The sequence below is a fragment of the Oncorhynchus gorbuscha genome, linkage group LG01 (assembly GCF_021184085.1).
Source record: "Oncorhynchus gorbuscha isolate QuinsamMale2020 ecotype Even-year linkage group LG01, OgorEven_v1.0, whole genome shotgun sequence".
Lineage (NCBI taxonomy): Eukaryota > Metazoa > Chordata > Actinopteri > Salmoniformes > Salmonidae > Oncorhynchus > Oncorhynchus gorbuscha.
The window spans coordinates 53,135,121-53,159,378 of record NC_060173.1 but is presented as its reverse complement, the minus strand read 5'-3'; the positions used below and the strand labels follow the sequence as shown (position 1 = coordinate 53,159,378).

General features: G+C 42.0%; 1 protein-coding gene across 1 annotated transcript in view; it reads left to right on the top strand.

The window, feature by feature from the left end:
- The window catches only part of znf609a (zinc finger protein 609a), a 178,010-nt gene that overhangs the window by 72,990 nt on the left and 80,762 nt on the right, over nucleotides 1–24,258 (top strand). The window contains exon 2 of the mRNA XM_046356446.1: nucleotides 8,318–9,198. Coding sequence (XP_046212402.1) covers nucleotides 8,449–9,198 — 750 coding nt within the window. The 5' untranslated portion in view covers nucleotides 8,318–8,448. The remainder of the gene's footprint in view (nucleotides 1–8,317; nucleotides 9,199–24,258) is intronic.

The following is a 24,258-nucleotide window of genomic DNA, read 5'->3' as shown; positions in this document are numbered from 1 at the left end:
TGCATCAATACCGGTATATAGTTATATACGGTATACCACCCAGGCCTAATATTCCCCACGCAATTTGTTACCAAAGGGGTTTGTGAGCCAAAGGGGTGGGGTGTGTGTATGTGTTTTCTGTGTTTGGAATATCTAATCACAAACAAATCACAGTAGTGAATTACAATACATAGAGAATAATGAGAATCTCAATGCATATCGTATCCTCACCTATTTATTGTGATAATATTGTATCGTGAGGTCCCTGGCAATTCCCAGCCCTAATTGAGTCAGACAACTAGGCCTAAGTGTTAATCAAATAGAACCCATCAATTTGTGCAGTTATGTTTTGCTGTCTTTTTTTGTGACAAGATTCCTCCTGGTTCTGTGGCCTCTTAGGTCTTTGTGTTGGGATTTTATTTTATTTGAATGCCAGCAGCTCTCATCAGGCTCAAGCCCTGTGACTAAAGGATTAGACCAGACTATTTGAGAGTTTTTGTCACCCCTGTCTGACCATCTAGCCACACAGCCAATCAAGCTCCAACAGAGCATTTGAACCTGCCTCTGACCAAGCGTGTCAGAGTTCAGCTGAGCACTCGGCAACACAGCCAGAGCTAGATAGAGCAAGGATCCAATGCTGACCTAGCTGTAAATAGTGGCTATATGGATGGATATCTATCCACTATCTATCCATCTCATTTTTCCTGTAGGATCCCTGGAGTATTTTGTGTGTTATGATTCAATTGTCAGCCTTTGACAAATCGACTTTCTTTTCAGTATGCGGCATGCATCTCTATCATTCTATACAAACATCCCAAGTGCGAGAAGGAGAATTGAATCTGAGCTTTATTTTCTGACACATAGCCAAGGGTTTAAATTAGCATCTGTGATAAGTCAATAATGGCATGACATACTTTTTATAGGGTCCTATAAAATCTTTTATTTTCCCAGGTTTCAGTTTTTCCACCCCCACCCAGGTTTTCACTCTCAAATCACACCTTTTAATAGGAAAAACAACAACAACCGATGCTCTGAATTAGGGATGGGCAACTCCAGACCTCAGGGGATGGAGTGATGTCATACTTTTCCCCCATCCTTAGCAAACACTGCTGATTTTAAACTAATTGCATTCTAAACTGAAGATAATGATTAGTGATTATTGGTGTCAGGTGTCTTAGCTGGGGCTGGGACAAAGTGTGACAACGATCACACCCCCCCCGAGGATTGGAGTTTACCATCCCTGTTCAAAATCCACAACAATGCTTAAACCACATCAGGAGACCACTTTTGTGGTCTCGGGAAAAATAGAAGAAATTTGGATTTTGGGGTGTAGTTACCCTTTAATCCAAGTGTGCACCCTCAAGAGACCTGTTTCGTTGGTGATGTTTCAGTTGCACTCGTGCAAAACAAATGACCACTGGATTGATGCAAATAATCATGATGGCATTAGGGGTAGGCATATTCTACTTTGTAGTTAACATTTCATTTGGGAAAGCCTTTCCATCTCTACCAGAAGACGGTTATCATTAGCATCATCTTTAACGGCTACACAAAGTGTAAACATATGCTCGCACCGCAAACACAGACAGGGGCATTCCTGTCCCATTTCAGAAAGTTCAAGGAAAATACAAATCAGTGATGCGTTTGGTTCATGTCCGATGATAAACTTAGGCAAGTTCATTAATTTTCTATTAAGTTCAATGAAAAAAGATATCGATTGTTGAATTCCGTTTTATGGTCTGGATTCCGTCCGTGTCCTCTGCAATGCTGATTTTTATAGGGCCCTACTTTTAATCCTTACAGTAGCCCTAAACTGTAGGCTATGGTGGGGAATCTGACCCCTCCTCATCCAGAGAGACAGCTCTCTCTCTGTCTCTCTCTCTCTCTCTCTCTCTCTCTCTCTCTCTCTGTGTGTGTGTGTGAAAAGCCTTCCATTGTCATGGGGGGCGAAGTGGTTACACCAATGCTTTCATATGATAAGTGCCTTGAAAATGAGGCTTGTGAAAGAGATGCTCCTATTCCTGCACACAAGTTGTTTTTGACCCAGTGTTAGGAAAGTGAAAGCGGCAAAGGGCTGTGATTTGCCTCAATGGAGGCTTTGTGTCAGGGCCCATAAAACGCCTGGGTCTTGTTTCGCTCTTTATGGGTCTGTCACATGTAAACAGGCTAGGGTGAGGAATACCAATAGCTCAGAGCAAACTGGTTATGAAGACTGTGTCTTTCTTTGCCTTACATGTTTGGTCTGTTTGATGGTACAGGCTGACTAAGATCAACCAGAACTTCCTAACCAAGAACAATGTCAGTGTTCGTGTGTCCTTTGTAAGTCAGGACCTCCCACCCTTACTGATATGAGTGCAAATCTCTTTGTGTTACATTAAATGTCTCACAATGGAGAGGTGGGCCTAATAAGAGCGTGGTTGCCTCCATTAAGACCTTCATTAATGTTGACATATTGTTCATTCTCTTCCATTAGCTTAAGTCTTAGGGCTATGGCTCATTCAGGCTCGAGATCGAGAGCGAAGAGGGCTTGCAGGCTTTGACGCTAGCAGTAGAAGTCAACCTTGTTTTCGTGCTGTTGTTGACCTCTTTGGATTGATATGTCAGGGTGTTAATTAGACTAAATATCCTGTGGCGGGGGAGCTCTGGTGAGGAGAAAGGAGATTGATCTCTGGGTCAGGGCTTGTGGCTTTGATTTCAGAGGTCTCTTTAGTCCTGCCTGACGTCAACCTGCTGGTGAAAGAGGAAATGGACTCCATATGTGTTTGGGGTTTGTGGAAACCTCACCCTCCCTGGCAAAGCCCAGCTCACTGTTGGCATACATGTGGCTTATAAACCCAAAGGCAGCTTTCTCCTTGAACTTGAGTGCATCGAGAAAGCTTGTTTTTTATTTGTCAGGAATGGTACAGTTTATGATGAGCAAAGCTGTTGCAAAGACCGTACACTTTACACGTAGAATCATGTGAAAATGTTGACAGTCAGACGTCAACAGTGCTCTGAACGATCTGTAGACCAACCGGAGATCCACGTTCGGTGGGTTGTGCGCGACCCTTTAAGTCAACGAGACTGTTTAGAAAGTATTCTCTGTACATCAGCTTTAATATTGCAGATTTTTGGCTTCTATCAATGCAACTGCATCATTTCCAATCCCCCATATTACATTTTTTTTGTAAATGTATACAGTACCAGTCAAGAGTTTGGGCACACCTACTCACTCAAGGGTTTTTCTTTATTTGTACTCCTTTCTACATTGTAGAATAATAGTGAAGACATCGGAAGTAAGAAATAACACATATGGAATCATGTACTAACCAAAAAAGTGTTAAATCAAAATATATTTTAGATTCTTCAAAGTAGCCACCCTTTGTCTTGAAGACAGCTTTGCACACTCTTGGCTTTCTCTTCCCACATATGCTGAGCACTTGTTGGCAGCTGTTCCTTCATTCACTCTACAGCCAACTCATCCCAAACCATCTCAATTGGGTTGAGTTTGGGTTATTGTGGAGGCCAGGTCATCTGATGCAGCACTCATCAGCCTGGAGGTGTGTTGGGTCATTGTCCTGTTGAAAAACAAATGATAGTCCCTCTAAGTGCAAACCAGATGTTATGGTGTATTGCTGCAAAATGCTGTGGTAGCCATGCTGGTTAAGAGTGCCTTAAATTCTAAATAAATCACTGACAGTGTCACCAGCAATGCACCATCACACCACCTCCACGCTTCAATGTGGGAACGACACGTGCAGAGATCATCCATTCACCTACTCTGCGTCTCACAAAGACACAGCAGTTGGAACCAAAAATATCACATTTGGAGTCATCAGACCAAACAACAGATTTCCACCAGTTTAATGTCCATTGGCCGAAGCAAGTCTCTTGTTGTTATTGGTGTCCTTTTAGTATGATTCAGCCTGATTCACACAGTCTCCTCTGAACAGTTGATGTTCAGATGTGTCTGTTACTTGAACTCTGAAGCATTTATTTGGGCTGCAATTTCTGGGGCTGGTAAGTCTAATGAACTTATCCTCTGCAGCAGAGGTAACTCAGGGTCTTCCTTTCCTGTGACGGTCCTCATGAGAACCATCATAGCGCTTGATGGTTTTTGCAACTGCACTTGAAGAAACTTTCAAAGTTCTTGAAATGTTCCTACTTGACTGACCTTCATGTCTTAAATTAATGATGCTTATTTGAGCTGTTTTTGCCATAATATGGACTTGGTCTTTTACCAAATAGGGCTATCTTCTGTATACCACTCCTATCTTGTCACAACACAACTGATTGTATGAAATGCATTAAGGAAATAAATTCCACAAAATACTTTTTAACAAGGCACACCTGTTAATTGAAATGCATTCCAGGTGTTTACCTCATGAAGCTGGTTGAGAGAATGCCAAGAGTGTACAAAGCTGTCATCAAGGCAAAGGGGGGGCTACTTTGAAGAATCTCATATACAAAATATTTTGATTTGTTTTAACACTTTTGTGGTTGCAACATGATTCCATATGTTATTTCATAGTTTTGTCTTCATTATTATTCTACAATGTAGAACATAGTAAAAATAAAGACCCTTGAATAAGTAGGTGTGTCCAAACTTTTGACTTGTACTGTATATATTGTTTATGTATTTTATTTCTTTATTCTTTTCCCCTAACCTTACCACCCCTTCCCTAATTTGAGTAAACTAATGGAAAAAAATACTTAGTCTTCTACTTCCAGCTTATACATATTTCATACTTTTTACAGACACAGTATATTTTGCATTAGTTGTCTTGTGTTTATTTTTGGTCCCAGCCTTCAGCTACCCTCAACCCCTCCCATCTATCTCTGAGGACCATCCAGTTTTGATTTCTAGCTCTGCCATATATTTTTCAACTGTGCTGTGATGTTTCACAAAAGTTTTGAATCTTTCTATTCTCCTAGTTTCTACAGATTCTCTGTATGTTAACATTGTCTGAATTTGATTTGGAGGTTTGGCAAATGTCTACAATACTTTCTGAAAGTGGATACTTTCCAGGGCTCGAAATGAATGCTTGTCCTGATGTCTCGGGCAAGAAAAAGTCGGTCAAGAAGAATATAGATTTAAGTTTTATGAATGGATAAGTTAATAAAAAATGAATCATCACATCACAATATCAAACAATTCTTCTGATAAGAATTGGATCCAAGTGGTTAACATGGAATAATATTAAAATCTATTTTATTCATGTAGGCTACATAAATGAAAAAGCCCACTTGCATATTACAGACTCATGTCCAAACCGATGCTAACATGAGGGATGCGCCAGAAAATGTAGACAAACTTTAATGAGACTTTTTTAATTACAGAAATATTGTGCACCGCACATCACCGGCCTTGAATCTGAGCGGCGGTGTTCAGCATTTTGAAACTATTTAACCATACCTTTTAATTGTTTAAAACTCAGACGTTTTATGTCATTTGATGAAGCATGTCTTACCTTGGTTTAAAAAAATCAATTATTGTACTGCAGTCAAAGGCATAATTGTACTCATATAAGAGAGTGAACATTATTTATAATAAGGGTGAGATGGAGAAAATCGGACCTGTCTGAAATAAATGAATGGCCCTCCATTTTTTAAATATTTTTTTTTTACCTGAACCCTCCCTAAATGCATGAAAAAAAGACAACTGTCCCTCTCCAACTGACCCTTCCCTATACCCCAAAATAATAATGAATATGTAAAGTGGATAGCAGAGAACTGTCTACCCTCTCTTCTTGGACAGACCGGAGCCTTAGATATGCAGTTTTAGAAACGGTTCTTCGTTCTGTAAGCATTACATGGCAACGCAGGAATTTTGGTATTGCAAAGGGCTACAGGCCACAAGGTTGTGTGTTCGCAGTCCACTGTGGACGAGTATGGTTGGAAATATATCATTTATAGTAAAAGCATAAATCTATCATCGTATTTGCAGGGCCGAGAAAATAATTGCCTTTTATAAAATATGTAATTCAATTCAACGTAATTTTACCCGAGTAATTTTTTATACCACACAAAGTACTGGATAAAAATGGACAGAGAGGCCTATGTGCTCATCTTATCATATTTGTCAAATCAGTCTGTCTTGTTTGCAACGAAGCTGTCCCTGTTTGCAAATAATTTAATCCGAGATGTCATTAGGAATCTGATCATGGTACTTTCAAAAATTAGGCCTACCTTTCCACCCCAGAGAGAGAAGGTCTACCGACACATTAAAATGTAAGCTTTAACTAATGGCTACTCTTCTTCCGTGGCTTTATCCAACGAGAGACGGTCACAATTGTTTCCCTAAAAGCTGTCTGGGTTTAAACATTTTCTATTGTACAGAAAGTGAAAAGCTTAATCAATTGATAGTGAAATAATTTGATTACTTCCCAAGCAAAGTCCATTTTTTTGTTTCCTTGCTATAGTGGGTTGTAGCTCAGCCTCTGAATGTCATGTAAATTAAACAATGAAACCCCCATATGCATCGGGAGCCACTTCTTTCCCGGTCATTTTACAACTTGTTTCTATCATAAAGCATTACGTGCCAAAGCGCTCTTTCTAGTTCACCTTATATAATCAGATCTGTTTTATTTTCTTAAATTAAGCTAATAAAGGGTAGGTTAATAAAAAAGTAGGCCTATGGCATACCCCATCAAAACAGTGCAAAGTGAGGAATTGACTGACAAATCTATGGATATAGCAGCCTATAGCCTCATTTTGTCTGCCAAACAGGTTGGCCTACTACCTTAGTTCATAAATGGGGACAAATAGGCTCCAACACAACGCCCTCTTGTTGTTTCGTAAAGTCTAATTCAAATGAAGACAGTTTTTAATAATGCCTACTCGAATTTGCTTACTTTCAGCACCATTTCCGATCGATTGTACCACGGCCATTGGTTAGGCAGCACACAATAAAAGTATTTGATCAGCAAGAGCAGGCCAGGGCTCGGTTGCAATATCCATTGTGGTATGTAATGAAGCTTAGCTGCTGGGATGGTGTAAATAAAGCTATCTTAGAAAATTTAACTTTGCTCTGTGCTTCGAAGCCTATAGCAGCGTTTCTCCAAACTCGGTTCTGAGGATCTCAAGGGGGGCACGTTTTGTATTTTGCCGTAACACTACACAGCTGATTCAAATAATCCACGCTTGTTGAGGAGTTCATTATTTGAATCAGCTGTGTACTGCTAGGACGAAAAACAAAACGTGCACCCCTTGTGGTCCGAGGACTGAGTTTGAGAAACTCTAGCCTATAGGTTATGGATTCTTTGATTGAGACTCCACTAAATAGCCTATAGGTTCACTTGGTATTGCGCATTCAGCGGAGAATCAGTGATGAGGGTCGGCAGCGGGCACACATCAATATGTAGCCTAATGAGCAACTAATTCTGAAACACTGGAAAATATTGACATTTCATCAATTACAAATTACATGACCCTCCCTTGGACTAGATTGAAACCATATTAAACCTTCCCCTGGACTGGAATTTAAAAAACATGGCCCTCATTTTCCTGCAGGTATCCATTGTGTACATTTCAATCCATCCCTAACCCATGCAAGTTGCAAGATGCATCTTTAGAGTGCTGCTTTTTCTTAATATCTAATGGATATTTTCATCTATGTCACACGTGCGGTGCGCTTTTGAGAACGGCGTTTTACCGCTAATTGCAATTTGGAACATTCGTGTGTAGCCTACAGCCATATGCACATTGTTGAGCTTATAACATGAAGAAATAAAACGTTGTCAACATTTTTAAGATAAATGGTCAGATCTGTTGCATCGGCCTCTTTGCTTTTTTAAAAACATTTTTGAATGTGCAGTGGTTGTATGAGTTTTGGTCTGTGGTCCTAGAACTGTCGGTTTTGAACCGCATAAATATTTTTTATCGTCCCAGGGACGACGGGACGCCCTTAATTTCGAGCCCTGTAGGGAATTGTTTTATAAAGACATAAAAAGTGTTTAGTCGTGTTGCAAAACTTTATAGGCTATCAAGGGGGGGGGGAGCAACCATCCTACCAAGAGAGCCTAAAAAGGAGTGTTGTATTTTGAGACTGGCTTGAATATGCAAAGAAGCCAACAGACAGTGTAGCCTACATGTTCTTCTGATTCTCTATGGTAAAAAAGATAGTAATGCATTTTATGTTGTGAAGTGGCATTGTACAATGTTGTAATAATGGTGTCGCAGACCTTTTTTAGGGGGGGGACAAGTGGTCTCTCAAAAGTTTGTCAAGCCCTGATTTCTTTCCTGCTATACTTTCCTGTTTGGCAAGATTCAAATCTCTAATGATCTCATTATAGTTTATCCTGGTATGTTAAGAGCTTCTGACTGCAATATTTTCACACATTTTCTCTTCTCTTTACAGGGCAACAATGTGGGTTACTGGGAAGGGGATACCGAGAAGACCCTAAAGCTGCTGTAACCCTTCTCCCACTGCCTCCAGTAGTCTGAGAAGGTCAGACTTAACTGTGGTGCGCCTGGGCCGCTGGCACTAAGATGTCCCTAAGCAGTGGCACTGCAGGCGGGAAAGGTGTGGACTCTAATGCGGTGGACACTTATGACAGCGGTGATGAATGGGATATAGGTGTTGGCAATCTGATCATTGACCTTGACGCAGACCTAGAAAAGGACAAACTTGAGATGTCTGGCACTAAAGACGGTGGGGGCATGGCTGCCCCTCCCAGCGCTGTAGCAGCTCTACCCGACAACATCAAATTTGTTAGCCCCGTACCCGCTGCTCAAGGCAAAGAGAGTAAACCCAAATCCAAGCGAAGTAAGAACTCAAAGGAAAGTGGCAAGGCCTCGGTTACAGACGGGGCCAAGAAAGACGCCCAGGTGCGAACCCAGGGCGAGGTTATGGGATCTGGCATTGGCACAGGTCCCACAACAAACACCAACTCTGGAAAGGGTGCTGAGAAGAGCAGCAAAGCCTCCCGTAATGTTCCTAGTGGAAAGAAAGACAAGGAGGTGGGCTCTGGGAAAAGTAAGAAGGAGAAAAGTGAAGTTGTGGCTATAGGAGTGGCTAATACTGAGAAGGAGATAGGTGCCCCAAATCTGCCTTTGGGGGGCCCTCGCAGCGTCCCATTTGATGGTACGCAAAATACAGACTTGGCTGTGGCTGAACCACTTGGGAATATCGCCCTGGATTCCACAGGGATTGCTGTACCACCGTTAGCCATTAAAAGTGATCCAGAAGAGATGGACAACAGTGAATGCAGAAACCTGAAGAAAGTGAAAAGTGAAAAGGTAAGTAACAAGCTGTCTTGTCTTCGATTTTGTGCTTGGCTGCTGTTAAATCAACTGCTTTGAACTATAGCAGATGCTGTCTGTTTGTTTGCTGCTGGAATATTAGCATATCTCGCTCGCCTTGACAAGTGATTTATTACATTTTAATGTAGCACTTTGCTTTCAAATTGAGTGAGCTACAGACGTAATCTGGTTCTCTGTGTGGGGGATAAGAGCTTTGTACTGTCTCGAAACCTCTCATGTAATCACTGAATTTGATGGGTGTGTTAAGTAGTGCATGAGGCTCCATCTTAACACTAATGGCTCCTCGGGGGACTTTCACACTGCTGTACTCACCCCATAGCCCAGAAACAAGTGAAGTATGTTATGCAAGACCCAACATAAGCGTCAGTCTGTACCACTACATATTGCAGATGCCTGTCCTTTTATGTATGCCAGTCATTTCAACAATGGGTTACTGCTCAGACCCTTCACTGCCATTAGTAAAAGGCCTGAGCAGTAATAATATATAATAATATATGCCATTTAGCAGACGCTTTTATCCAAAGCGACTTACAGTCATGTGTGCATACATTCTACGTATGGGTGGTCCCGGGGATCGAACCCACTACCCTGGCATTACAAGCGCCATGCTCTACCAACTGAGCTACAGAAGGACCACACAGGCACCCGTTTTCCGAACCTTCTAGGAGATGTTCTCAGGCACTCAAATGGGCAGTCTTGTTTTTACACAAGTTGCTTGTCGACATAGTGGGGGGAGGAGAGGGTGGTGGTGGAAGGCTTCAGCGTGTCGGATGCCAAAGATGTGACAAACCTGAGTGCTGCTGCTCTCTGATAAGGTTTCTGACAGAGACACTGGAGAGTATTGACAAGCCATCTCTAGAAGAGGCTTTGCACCAGGAGATCAGTTACAATTGTCAGCCATATGTCACCACCATACGCTGAGACAAAAGTGAAGCTCCAGGGGCAGTGTTGGACGTCATGTTCTGGCAGCAGATTTTTTTTTTGTGTTTGGGGGGGGTTGAAGAGCCTCTGCATTTTCCAGCCTGCAGTTAGTTAGCTGGGGGGCAGATGTCTAATGGGTAGAGTTACCCATTAGACATAATTACTGGCTACTCTTCTCCATGTCATCTTGATAATATGCTTTTCAGAGTCTTCATCGGATGGAACTTGGTAAGATCGTCAGGAAAAGGTATCAAAGTTTCTTTCGCTATGAGCTGTGTGATAGCTGCTTCTGCTGTATAGAATAGGACATCCATCCGTATTCCATTGAGAGGGTTTTCTGCTTATCTCCGGAGCTTGGGGAGTGCTGAACTCTGTGGCGGGAGGTTTCATGTGTCATCTTGCTCCATTTTCAACCTCTATCATTCAATGGTAGGGGACATTCAGTTCAACTCATTCTTGCTGTGTCTTTCTTGGGTGGGGGGAGGAGGAGAGGAAGCAGTTTACTCCCTCTGTGAGGATCATGCCGGCAGGCCAGGAAATCCTGCGACTAAAGGACAAGATATCTCTGTCGTCTGTCTAGGGTCAATAAGTAATCCTTTGTTTAGACACATTAAAGGCTTGGTCGCATTAAAATTACACTATTCTTTAGCAAAAAACCATGGTATCATCCTGTGTGGCCCTTAAGATCTCATCAATAGGCCATTTCTGACATTATGTAGCTGTCAGCAGCTGACACTGGCTAACGGCACCCATTCTACAGTCATGACCTTCACATGCCTTTCCTGTTTGGACAACACAGGGAATTTGCAGTGCCCTGTACAGGCATTAACCTCAGTGATGGTGATTGCATGTTTCCACTGTGTCAGAGATGGAATTACTTGAGGTGAATGAGAGACTCTCTTTTTGAAATCCCTCATAATCCGCTTTTGACGATTATTTTAATGTCTCCTGGTTGTCTACAGTCTGTCTCATCTCTTTAGACAATATAGGCTGTCATAAAAACCTCATCACTTACGTAATTACACTTTTTCCTACTAAGCGCCCTGCCATAAAATGGGAATCATTCTACCACAAAAAGTTCTGCATATTACAGACTCATGTCCAAACCGATGCTAACATGAGGGATGCGCCAGAAAATGTAGACAAACTTTAATGAGACTTTTTTAATTACAGAAATATTGCGCACCGCACATCACCGACCTTGAATCTGAGCGGTGGTGGTCAGCATTTTGAAACTATTTAACCATACCTTTAATTGTTTAAAACTCAGACGTTTTATGTCATTCGATGAAGCATGTCTTACCTTGGTTTAAAAAATCAATTATTGTATTGTACTGCAGTCAAAGGCATAATCGTACTCGTATAAGAGAGTGAACATTATTTATAATAAGGATTAGATGGAGAAAATCAGACCTGTCTGAAATGAAAATGGATAGCCCTCCATTTCTTCTTTTTTTTTTTTACCTGAACCCTCCCTAAATGCATGAAAAAAAGACAACTGTCCCTCCCCAACTGCCCCTTCCCTATACCTGAAAATAATAATGAATATGTAAAGTGGATAGCAGAGAACTGTCTACCCTCACTTCTTGGACAGACCAGAGCCTTAGATATGCAGTTTTAGAAACGGTTCTTCGTCCTTTTTCCTACTAAGCGCCCTGCCGTAAAATGAGGTTCATTCTACCACAAAAACTTCTGCATTTGCTTGCACCATGCTCTAAACAGGGCATTTAAAATGGACTGTGGCCCGTGGTAGTTGGCCTTTCCTTAAAGTTCAGGAGTTGAAGTTTGATTTCTGGAAGTCAAGTGAGCTTCTGTTGCCAATAGGCTACCTCCTCATTAATTAGCAAATGCAAGCGGTTTCTGTAATTTCCCAGCTAAATGCCAAGCTCACAAAGGATGAGCCTTCATTTTGAATCAGCACCAGTCACCTTCCTCACTGCCAGTTACCATAACCTGCATAGAGATCAATGGACTCTACTGTAGCGAAAGTGCTGTATGCACAAGGGGTTTAAAGCTTTCTAGCATTCCTCTCTCAGCAGTGAATCCAGACATGATTTATTTAGACAAATTTCAAACAATTTTACTTTCTTATTCCGCTGCAAAGTTTGATTGATAGTCAGTCAGGGCTCAGGTTTCTCATCCAGTCTTTATTAGACTGTCTATATTTTCACTCCTTGAATTAACTCCTGGAGCAGTGGTTTTAATGAATAGGTATTTTTGGATCTCTTTCTCTCTCTTTTCCCACTTCTTTCTCTCGAGTGTGGAGTATTCTGTAGGGAATGTGTCTGGGTGTAAGCAGCGCCTGTGAAATGTCAGGCTCCAGTGCTCTCACAGTCAAATCCAGGGCCTTATAGCGTGACGGGAGGTCTCCTGTGCACCTGGGAGCAGCCCTTCTCTTCTCGATAGTTTCATATTTATTTTTTTCTCTTTCACTCTCTCACTGCCCATGGTGACTTATGACTGGTGCTATTGTATTACAACTCAGGGTTAGTCAGGGCTGTGCAAACGGGGAGGAGGGGTGGCACAGGGAGAGACACAACTTGGACTCTCTCCCATTTCCGTGTCGGTTTCTCTGGATCCATCCTATCAGGTGGCCGGGGCGACTGGTTTTGCAATCTCTCTGTTTTCTCTGCATCCCGGCGACCTTATCGGAATACGAGTTCTGGGTTTAATCACTAACCTTTGATGATCTTCATCAGATGACACTCATAGGACTTCATGTTACACAATACATGTATGTTTTGTTCTATAAAGTTCATATTTATATTTTTAAAAATCTCAGTATACGCGTTATGTTCAGTAGTTCAAAAAAACCTGGTGATTTTGCAGAGAGCCACATCAATTTACAGAAATGTTGATGAAAATACAAGTGTTATGCATATAACTTTAGATACACTTCTCCTTAATGCAACCGCTGTGTCAGATTTCAAAAAAGCTTTACTGAAAAAGCAAACCATGCAATAATCTGAGTACGCCGCTCGGAGACCAAACAAGCCAAAAATATATCTGCCATATTGTGCAGTTAACAGAAGTCAGAAATAACATTAGAAATATTCACCTTACCTTTGATGATCTTCATCAGAATGCACTCCCAGGAATCCCAGTTCCACAATAAATGTTTTATTTGTTCGATAATGTCCATAATTTATGTCCAAATAGCTACTTTTGTTAGCGTGTTTTGTAAACAAATCCAAACTCACGAAGCGCGTTCACTAGGAGCAGACGAAATGTCAAAAAGTTCCGTTATAGTCTGTAGAAACTTATCAAACGATGTATAGAATCAATGTTTAGGATGATTTTAACATAAATCTTCAATAATGTTCCAACCGGAGAATTTATTTGTCTTCAGAAATGCAATGGAACGCGAGCTAACTCTCACGTGAATGAGCGTCACATACTTGTGGCACTCTGCCAGACCACTGACTCAAAGAGCCCTTATGAGCCCCTCCTTTACAGTAGAAGCATCAAACAAGGTTCTGAAGACTGTTGACATCTAGTGGAAGCCTTAGGAAGTGCAACATGACCAATATCCCATTGTATCTTCAATAGGGAATGAGTTGGAAAAACGACCAACCTCAGATTTCCCACTTCCCGGTTGGATTTTTTTCTCAGGTTTTTGCCTGCCATATGAGTTCTGTTATACTCACAGACATCATTCAAACAGTTTTAGAAACTTCAGAGTTTTATATCCAAATATAATAATAATAATATGCATATATTTGCAACTGGGACTGAGTAGCAGGCAGTTTACTCTGGGCACCTCTGGGCATTCATCCAAGCTACTCAATACTGCCCCCAGCCATAAGAAGTTAAACCCTAGTTTTCAGCCATTGTGTACGTGTGTGTATTTTCTATGCTACCCAGACGGGGAATGGTGGTGCTGTACCACAACCCTTGTTTCCTTCTCCACAGTAACGACATATAGCAGAGCTCCAGTGGAGTGCATGCCTGCACTAGAGGCCTGCATCATGAAAAATGTCAACCCCACCGCAATGATCTCTTTTGGGACCTGACAGAGATCATTGCGATGGGGTTGACATTTTTCACGATGCGTTTGGGAGTGGGTGGTCAGGCAGACAATTTTGTGATTTAAAATGTTTGTTGTTCCGCAGATTATTTGTGAACGGCCATCTTTCTGCTTCGTATGGCGTTAGCCTACCTATTGTATTAAAAGCATACCTTTGTTGCGTTATTGACACACACTCAGAATTCGCTGCTTTACGTTAGGTTGCCTAGCTCTCTTCCTCGTTGGGCGTGTGAGAACAAGTGTGCCAAGTATATGTGCGGTCTCAATTAAATAGAGTAGGCTGCCCGTACGTGGTTGGAGAATCACGTGTCCGTTATCTTTCCAAGGAAATTAAAGTAAATATGATTCAACTGTAAACTATACTACAGTGCCTGTCAATAAATATTGATAATGGAAAGTGGAGTGAGGTCAACCAGCATTAGTCGAGGTGCAATCAAAAAATCGTAATTGAAAAGGTAAAGGCGTACCGCGTGAATAGGCTACCGTGGTGAGGGAGCTTTGCGCATTTTTGATTTTCAATAAATATTGATGACCCATTTATTTGTCTCTGTCTGCTAATCGTCCTCCTAAAAAGTAGGATATATCCTATATGCAAAACGTGTCCGCTTTCTCCGCTTTTTATGTTGTGGCAGCCATGCTGGCTAAGTGTGCCTTGAATTCTAAATAAGTCACAGACAGTGTCACCTAGCAAAGCACCATCACACCACCACCTCCATGCTTCACGGTGGGAACCACACAATCAGAGATCATCCGTTCATCTACTCTGCGTCTCACAAAGACATGGCGGTTGAAACCAAAAATCTCAAATTTGGACTGATCATACCAAAGGACAGATTTCCACTGATTTAATGTCCACTGCTTGTGTTTCTTGGCCCAAGCAAGTCTGTTATTCATAATGACGTCCTTTAGTAGTGGTTTCTTTGCAGCAATCCGATCATGAAGGCCTGATTCATGCAGTCTCCTCTGAACAGTTGATGTTGAGATGTGCCTGTTACTTGAACTCTGTGAAGCATTTATTTGGGCTGTAATGTCTGAGGCTGGTAAGTCTAATGAACATATCCTCTGCAGCAGAGGTAACTCTGGATCTCCCTTTCCTGTGGCGGTCCTCATGAGAGCCAGTTTCATCATAGCGCTTGATGATTTTTGCAACTGCTCTTGAAGAAACTTGAAAATTTCTTGACATTTTCCACATTGACTGACCTTCATGTCTTAAAGTAATGATGGACTGTTGTTTCTCTTTGCTTATTTGAGCTGTTCTTGCCATAATATGGACTTGGTCTTTTACCAAATAGGGCCATCTTTTGTAATACCACCCCTAACTTGTCACAACTGATTGACTCTAACACATTAAGAAAAGAAATGCCACAAATGTACTTTTAACAATATAATATGTAGAAAATTTTTTTTTTAAATAAAGAAAAATTAGAAGGTCTGTCAACTTTTGACTTGTACTGTATGCCTAAAATAACATTGTGGGACTGGTGTTCAGGACCAGTTCTTGCAGTAGCGGGTGAGAGTCTGACAGAAAGCCAGCAAGTGTGAGCGGGTGCGTTATGAGAAGCTGCAGAATGTGGCATGAAAATAAATCAGTCCCGCACAGACCTCTGGCCTGCACCATCAGACAGAGCCACAGCCATAGCTCTGAGAACAGAGCCGAACATTAACTAGCTTAACTAATAACTAACACCAACTGAAATTGTATTTTTGCTCGCGGAGGAGCAGGGAGACAGACACAAATAGTATATACCTAGGCACACACCCACCAGCATTAGCACACTTGAACTCAGCGTAGCAGGGACACACTATCTCTCTCATTCATGCACACGCCCTCAGAGGAAATGAACCCTTTTTGATCTGAAATCTCCCTTGTGATCTGGTAGGGTTAGCCTTCACATTAGAACAGCCTCTGACTCGTGTTTCTCTTCCAGTCCAGACTCCCTCTCCTCCGCTCCTCTGTCAAGGTGTGTAAATCCCAAAGACGGGGGTTGTGTGTAGAGATCAGACCCACCATTCGTTTTCCAGCCATCTGTTCCCGAGATGCCTGAATAACATTCTGATTACTGCAGAAAACTAGGCAGCAAACTGGGCAGACAAAGCTCGCCTCTTATGTTCCAATCTCGTTGAGCTCTCAAATGGCCACCCCACGCGTCTACTGGAAGGGCAGTGCCTTCCCCCTGTCGGGCTGCAGTGGAACAGTGATTCCTCTTCATCAGCTAACGGCTAGCTCCGGCTCTCACACCGGGCTTTTATACAGCCTTGCATTCATAGCTGTCGAAGTCAAACGGGAGAAGTAGACACACATTTCTCTCGTCAGACTCCATGGGAGACGTTTCCGTTTGTCATGTTCAGTGTCATTTTAAGACGATAAGCAGCATATTTCCTACCCACAGATCACAAGCTATAATGCCACCACCATCACAGTCCCTTTTCAGAGAATGTAAAACGGCCTCATTGTGATCGGTGCAGGCTGTCTCCCTTTTTTGTGTAACACAGTTCAGCCCCAAATCGGAATCATTGAAGTGGATGCCTGTCTTGAAGTTGAGTGTTTGTGACTTCCTTTGAAACGGGGTGGCGGATAATTGAAAACACATAAAGAAAAAGCAGGGCCTGTGCCATGTTCTCCTTTTCTGGCGAGCTGCTCTCGTTGATGGAACCGTTTCAATCAACTTTCCAACCATGCCATGGTCCACTCAAGATCGAACCAGCCGTCAGCTGCTCTGCATTAGACATGGATCACATCCATAGCTGCGATTCTTTCAGCATTTCGTCATTTCTACACATCAGTCATTTTGGTCAAAATAACGTTAGCATTTTAAGTCTGCCAGATAAAAACAAATACTTGCCTCAGTTGGCCTTTGCAGCTTAAAATGGATTCTAGATTGATTTCATCAAACAGCCTTTCTGAAAAAAGAAATGGGAAAACACCAAAGCTAGCTCTCTGCCCCAAGGAGAAGTAGTTGCTTGTTTTAGAGCAGTGTTTCTTTTTGTCTATTTGAAAATGAGTTTGGCTGTGCGGTACCTACAAGATGCTGCCAAGACAGACTTAGTGTTGTCACGATGCCAGAATTTTTTACTTCAATAACGATACCAGGTTTAGTATCACAATACTCCATTACAATCACGATACTCAATACCAAAATGATACCAGAACTAAAAAAAGTCACAGAATGACACTTGATCCAGACAGATACAGTGCCTTCAGAAAGTATTCATACCCCTTGACTTATTTCACATTGTGTTGTATTACAGCCTGAATTCAAAATTGATCAAATTCATTGGGAAATTCACTGGGAAAGTCTCTAAGATGTTGCACCTGGATTGTGCAACATTTGCCCATTTTATTATTTTCATAATACTTCAAGCTCTGTCAAAATGGTTATTGATTGCTAGACGACCATTTTCAGGTCTTACAATAGACTGTCAAGTAGATTTAAGTAAAACTCAGCCACTCAGGAACATTCCCTGTCTTCTTGGTAAGCAAGTACAGTGTAGATTTGGCCTTGTATTTTCGGTTATTGTCCTGCTAAAACCAGGGTTTCCATTAGGAAAATGTGGCCCGTACATTTGACCGGCAACATTTCAATTTAAAGGACATTTGAGAAATCTACCGGACCCATATGCATTGGGTTCGTAACCTGATTAGGACGGGCATCCACGGTGCTCAGAATGACAGAAATCTAATTTAGATTATGGTAATTAATATTAAAAGAACATGCAAGTCAAGGATGCAATAATGTGCGGTCCTTCTTACTGAATTCTCATTAGCACTTTGAAAAAGATGGTAGAATTGTGCCACACTGGGATATTCGGTAATACCGGCACTGAACTCAAGAGCGCTGTTTTCAATCCCCACTGGTACTGTGTAAAACCGGAGGTGAGCAATGCTAATAAGTACATGTAAAATCCCATAGAGAATGCTAACTAAATGTTAATGATCACATTGTGAACATTTTAGACAGTGTCTGACCTGAACTATAAAAGTAACAAAAAATGCTACATAGTGAATGCTTGATGTTGGAATAAGCTAACCATTTAGCTAGATAAAGAACTAGCTACTAAATTAGCAAACCAAATGCACAACTGCAATGCATTTAGCACATTTTAATCAGTTAACTTAATAGTTATAAGATAACTAGCTAGCAAACATTTAGTTTTGAATTCCATACTTTTATTAGATCACCTGGCGCGTGCTGCACAACAGTGAGTGACTCACAAGGCTCCGGTCTCTCGCAGTTGTCCCCTGGCTTTTTCTAAATACCCCTGTTTACTGTATATACGGTACACCGCCCAAGCCTAGTTAGAATAACGAACAACAAAATCACTGGCCTATATCAATATGGAGGAACAAAGCTGCCATAATTAGAATTAAATGAATAAATACATAAATGCACACATACAGTGCATTCAGAAAGTATTCAGCCCCCTTGACTTTTTCCAAATTTTGCTACATTACAGCCATATTCTAAAATAGATAAAAACACTTTTTTCCTCAATCTACACACAATACCCCATAATGACAAACCGAACATTATATAAATATTTATTTTGATTTTGTAAATGTATATATATTAGAAGAAATACATATCTTATTTACATAAGTATTCATGCTATGAGCCTCGAAATTGAGGTCTGGTGCATCCTGTTCAATTGATCGTCCTTGAGATGTTTTTAGAACTTGATTGGAGTCCACCTGTGGTAAATTCAATTAATTGGACATGATTTGATTGGTCCCCAAGAACACAGGGGCCAGCATTCTTTAATGGAAGAAGTGTGGAACCACCAAGACTCTTCCTAGAGCTGGCCGCCCGGCCAAACTTAGCAGTCGGGGAAGAAGCGCCTTGGTCAGGAAGGTGACCAAGAACTTGGCCTCTCTGACAGAGCTCCAGACTTCCTCTGTGCTCTGATAAAACCAGGATTGAACTTCTTGGCTTGAATGCCTAGCGTCATGTTCAGAGGAAACAGTGAAGCATGGTGGTGGAAGCTTCATGCTGTGGGGATGTTTTTCAGGGACTGGGAGACTAGTCAGGATCGAGGGAAAGCTGAGCGGAGCAAAGTACAGAGAGATCCTTGATGAAAACCTGCTCCAGAAAGCTCAGGACCTCAGACCAGGGTGAAGGTTCACCTTCCAATGGGACAACGACCCTAAGCACACAGCCAAGACAACGCAGGAGTGACTTTGGGACAAGTCTCTGAATGTCCTTGAGTGACCCAGCCAGAGTCCAGACTTGAACCCTATTGAACATCAAAAATAGATGTGCAATGTCGCGACCCCATCCAACCTGACAGAGCTTCTGCAGATCTGCAGAGAAGAATGGGAGAAACTTCCCAAATACAGGTGCGCTAAGCTTGTAGCGTCATACCCAAGAAGACTGTAATAGCTGCCAAAGGTGCTTCAACAAAGTACTGAGTAAAGGGTCTGAATACTTATGTAAATGTGTTTTTTTAAATGTATTTTGTCATTATGGGGTATTGTGTGTAGATTGAGTGGAAAAAAACTATTTAATCAATTTTAGAATAAGGCTGTAACTAAACTAAATGTGAAAAAAGTGAAGGGGTCTGAATACTTTCCGAATGCAGTGTAAATGGATAAATAAATGCACAAATAGAAAAATAAATGGATAAATGATTGCACACAAGTAGATGATTATTAAATAATTAATCCCACTTTTCATTCCATGCATTGCTATTTCTTCTATTTATTTCTGTATTTCTTCCTCCAATAATATTGAGGTGTCAAACGTATGTGGGTGCTATCTAACACACCATTGGTTGATCGTTTGCATTTGCCTGGGCTGCATTCAGTATGACAGAACGTGTTTAAAGGACATTATTTCACATTGACACCCCCCCAAACAATAATGTCTAGCACATATAGCTATGTCTCAATACGATGTATCTTTTTTGTGGCAAATTGTTTATCAAAACTATTATATGCTGGTCTCCTGAGTGGTGCAGTGGTCTAAGACACTGCATCTCAGTGCAAGAGGCATCACTGTAGTACCTGGTTCGGATCCAGGCTGCATCATTGGGAGTCCTATAGGGCGGCGCACAGTTGACCCAGCGTTGTCCGGGTTTGGCCCTGTGTTTAGGCCGTCATTGTATATAAGAATTTGTTCAAAACTGACTTGCCTAGTAAAATAAATATTACATTTAAAAATAAATGTGCCTCACGTGTACCATAAAAAGAACAAATGGAACATTGTCCTTGCTTGACGTAGATAGTGGTGAACAGTTTTGGCTGTGTTACGAGTGGGTTGCTTTTGACAATAAGGCATCGGACAGCCATATAGTTTTGAACCTAGAAGAAGACCAAGGGACAAGGAGTCGCAAGGAGTCGCCGCAAGAAGGAGTCGACTGGAATGTCCAGTTGTCCAGAAATGCATGGTAAGCTAACGTTACAGAGTATCAAGCTAACTAGCTTGGCTATAAAGTAGAGTTGGCTAGCTAGCTGCGTTTTACAGCCAGACTTGGTTTTGCACGTAGCTCGCTAGCTAGATAATGAACTAATTGCAATTATCAGAAACCATTATTATCTTGGTAGCTAATTATCTGTCAGATGTAAATAAAGCAAGCAGAATCGTGACATGTCAGAAGCAATGCATGTTGGCTAGCTCACGTTAACTAGATCACTCATTAAGCAATAGAGTGGATACTTAATTAATAAGCTAGCAGCTAGCTAACTACAGCCAAGTAAAGAGGAGCATGTTGTCATGATGGAGTAAATCACCTATGAGAAGCTTGCCACAGTACGGTTTAGCCACAATAGTGGAATTTACTGGTCGCCTTAGCAATTGTTAGTGAGATGGTGCAATAAAATATAAATAATATCTTAGGTAGCTATAAATTCACATGTATGCCATGTAATTTGTCATAGCCATTATCACAAAATGGCATGCATACGGCATACTTAATCAGATCTATTGTCATTTACAGACATTAATGTGAAATAGTCATACTAATATAGGAATCCTAAGTACAGGTACCATTTTCGTGTTAATCACTGCAGGTTTGCCATCCGATTTATTGGAGCCTGGCGGAGATGGATGCAACCATACTACAAGGCAGGACATTTCTCTGCATCCAGGTTGAGGCTTGCTACCAGCAGGAATATGGAGCACTCTGTCAGTAAGTCATGATATTATTGTTTTCCTTTACATGATACTAGGCAGGAGGCCGTGGGCCAGTGGGAGGTCAGGGGTGAGGCTGCTCTCTCTTTCTAGTGCTCACTACCTCTATCCATCTCTCTCCAACTGCTGCAGAGACAGAATGGGCCAAGGACCTCCAGAGCCTTCTGACCAACTACCTGCAATCTCTCCAGAGCAGTAACCTACACTCATAATATAATACTTGATGCACCATGTAAACCTCCATGTAAACCTCCTTCACTATGGCAGTCTACCTGTGTGATGACATGGCATATGTGACCCATTTTAAGAAGCTAGGCGTATGTCTCATGTCACTATTTCACAGGAGAGTCATTTTTGCCAGAAATGTCTTCTGGAACATGTGATCTTTCATGTGCCTTAATAACAAACGTGTATGCCATCTGTAAATACAAATACAATTCTTAAATTATGAGCCTAGTTGGTTTAGCCACATAAAAATACAGGAGCCTTCCCACTAGCCATGATTGGCAGAGATAATGGGCTGGACATGCCGACAAATGAGTTTGGATTGGTCTGTCATGTAGCATGCTTCTGTCTATAACATAAGCTGCTTAGTATGTGTGGATTAATCCTTTCTACCAAGGCATTTTTTTAAAGATATCATGAAGCACTGAAAACGTGTTGCTGGACTACTTTCTGGAGAACGATCGTGCCACGCTGACTCTCTGATTCTGAAAATGAATCAGACAATGAGGAAATCCCTGATTTAGGTAAAGACATGTTCATTGAACCAGCCATTGTAGAGGCTTCTGATGACAGTGGTGGGGGACGAGTGGTGTCATCGAAGAAGTTGAGAGTTTTGAAATCAGTAGAATGCACAATGGAAGCAGAGAGATGGTTGTCATGCGAAGAGTCCTAAATAGAACACAGAAAGCTGTTGTAATCCGGAGTCAGGTGCTTTCTACATATTCAAACTAAGGGCAAACATTGTATACATGACAGAGGGAGAAGCGTTCACCCATGTTATACCGGTAAGAGTCTAGCTACATTTTCAGATATTATACATACACATATTCAAATTTTGTCAGAAGGTTGCTTTCATTGCATGTTAAAGCGTACTGTTAGCTAGCTAAAGGTAGCTGGCTGGCTAGCTAGCTAACGTTACATATGATCTGTGTAGTAATAATATTTGTATATCAGAAACCATTTGCATTGCTAGTAATAGCCTAATGTTAGCTAGCTAGCTAACATTGAACCTAGTTGGTTAGCTCTAACTACCTGCAGATTCATGCATGGTAGTATTGCCGCATTCAAAACAACTGAGAACTCTGAAGAATACGAGGTCAAATCATGACATCAGTGATCTTTTAAGTTGGAAGCTTCAAGAGGGCCACCATTGTTCCTGTTCCCAAGAAAGCTAAGGTAACTGAGCTAAACGACTACCGCCCCGTAGCACTCACTTCCGTCATCATGAAGTGCTTTGAGAGACTAGTCAGGGACCATATCACCTCCACCCTACCTGACACCCTAGACCCACTCCAATTTGCTTACCGCCCAAATACGTCCACAGACGATGCAATCTCAACCACACTGCACACTGCCCTAACCCACCTGGACAAGAGGAATACCTATGTGAGAATGCTGTTCATCGACTACAGCTCGGCATTCAACACCATAGTACCCTCCAAGCTCGTCATCAAGCTCGAGACCCTGGGTCTCGACCCCGCCCTGTGCAACTGGGTACTGGACTTCCTGACGGGCCGCCCCCAGGTGGTGAGGGTAGGCAACAACATCTCCTCCCCGCTGATCCTCAACACGGGGGCCCCACAAGGGTGCGTTCTGAGCCCTCTCCTGTATGTTCACCCACGACTGCGTGGCCACGCACGCTCCAACTCAATCATCAAGTTTGCGGACGACACAACAGTGGTAGGCTTGATTACCAACAACGACGAGACGGCCTACAGGGAGGAGGTGAGGGCCCTTGGAGTGTGGTGTCAGGAAAATAACCTCACACTCAACGTCAACAAAACTAAGGAGATGATTGTGGACTTCAGGAAACAGCAGAGGGAACACCCCCTATCCACATCGATGGAACAGTAGTGGAGAGGGTAGCTAGTTTTAAGTTCCTCGGCATACACATCACAGACAAACTGAATTGGTCCACTCACACTGACAGCGTCGTGAAGAAGGCGCAGCAGCGCCTATTCAACCTCAGGAGGCTGAAGAAATTCGGCTTGTCACCAAAAGCACTCACAAACTTCTACAGATGCACAATCGAGAGCATCCTGGCGGGCTGTATCACCGCCTGGTACGGCAACTGCTCCGCCTCAACCGTAAGGCTCTCCAGAGGGTAGTGAGGACTGCACAACGCATCACCGGGGCAAACTACCTGCCCTCCAGGACACCTACACCACCCGTTGTTACAGGAAGGCCATAAAGATCATCAAGGACATCAACCACCCGAACCACTGCCTGTTCACCCCGCTATCATCCAGAAGGCGAGGTCAGTACAGGTGCATCAAAGCTGGGACCGAGAGACTGAAAAACAGCTTCTATCTCAAGGCCATCAGACTGTTAAATAGCCACCACTAACATTGAGTGGCTGCTGCCAACACACTGTCATTGACACTGACCCAACTCCAGCCATTTTAATAATGGGAATTGATGGGAAATGATGTAAATATATCACTAGCCACTTTAAACAATGCTACCTTATATAATGTTACTTACCCTACATTATTCATCTCATATGCATATGTATATACTGTACTCTACAACATCGACTGCATCCTTATGTAACACATGTATCACTAGCCACTTTAACTATGCCACTTTGTTTACTTTGTCTACACACTCATCTCATATGTATATACTGTACTCGATACCATCTACTGTATGCTGCTCTGTACCATCACTCATTCATATATCCTTATGTACATGTTCCTTATCCCCTTACACTGTGTATAAGACAGTAGTTTTGGA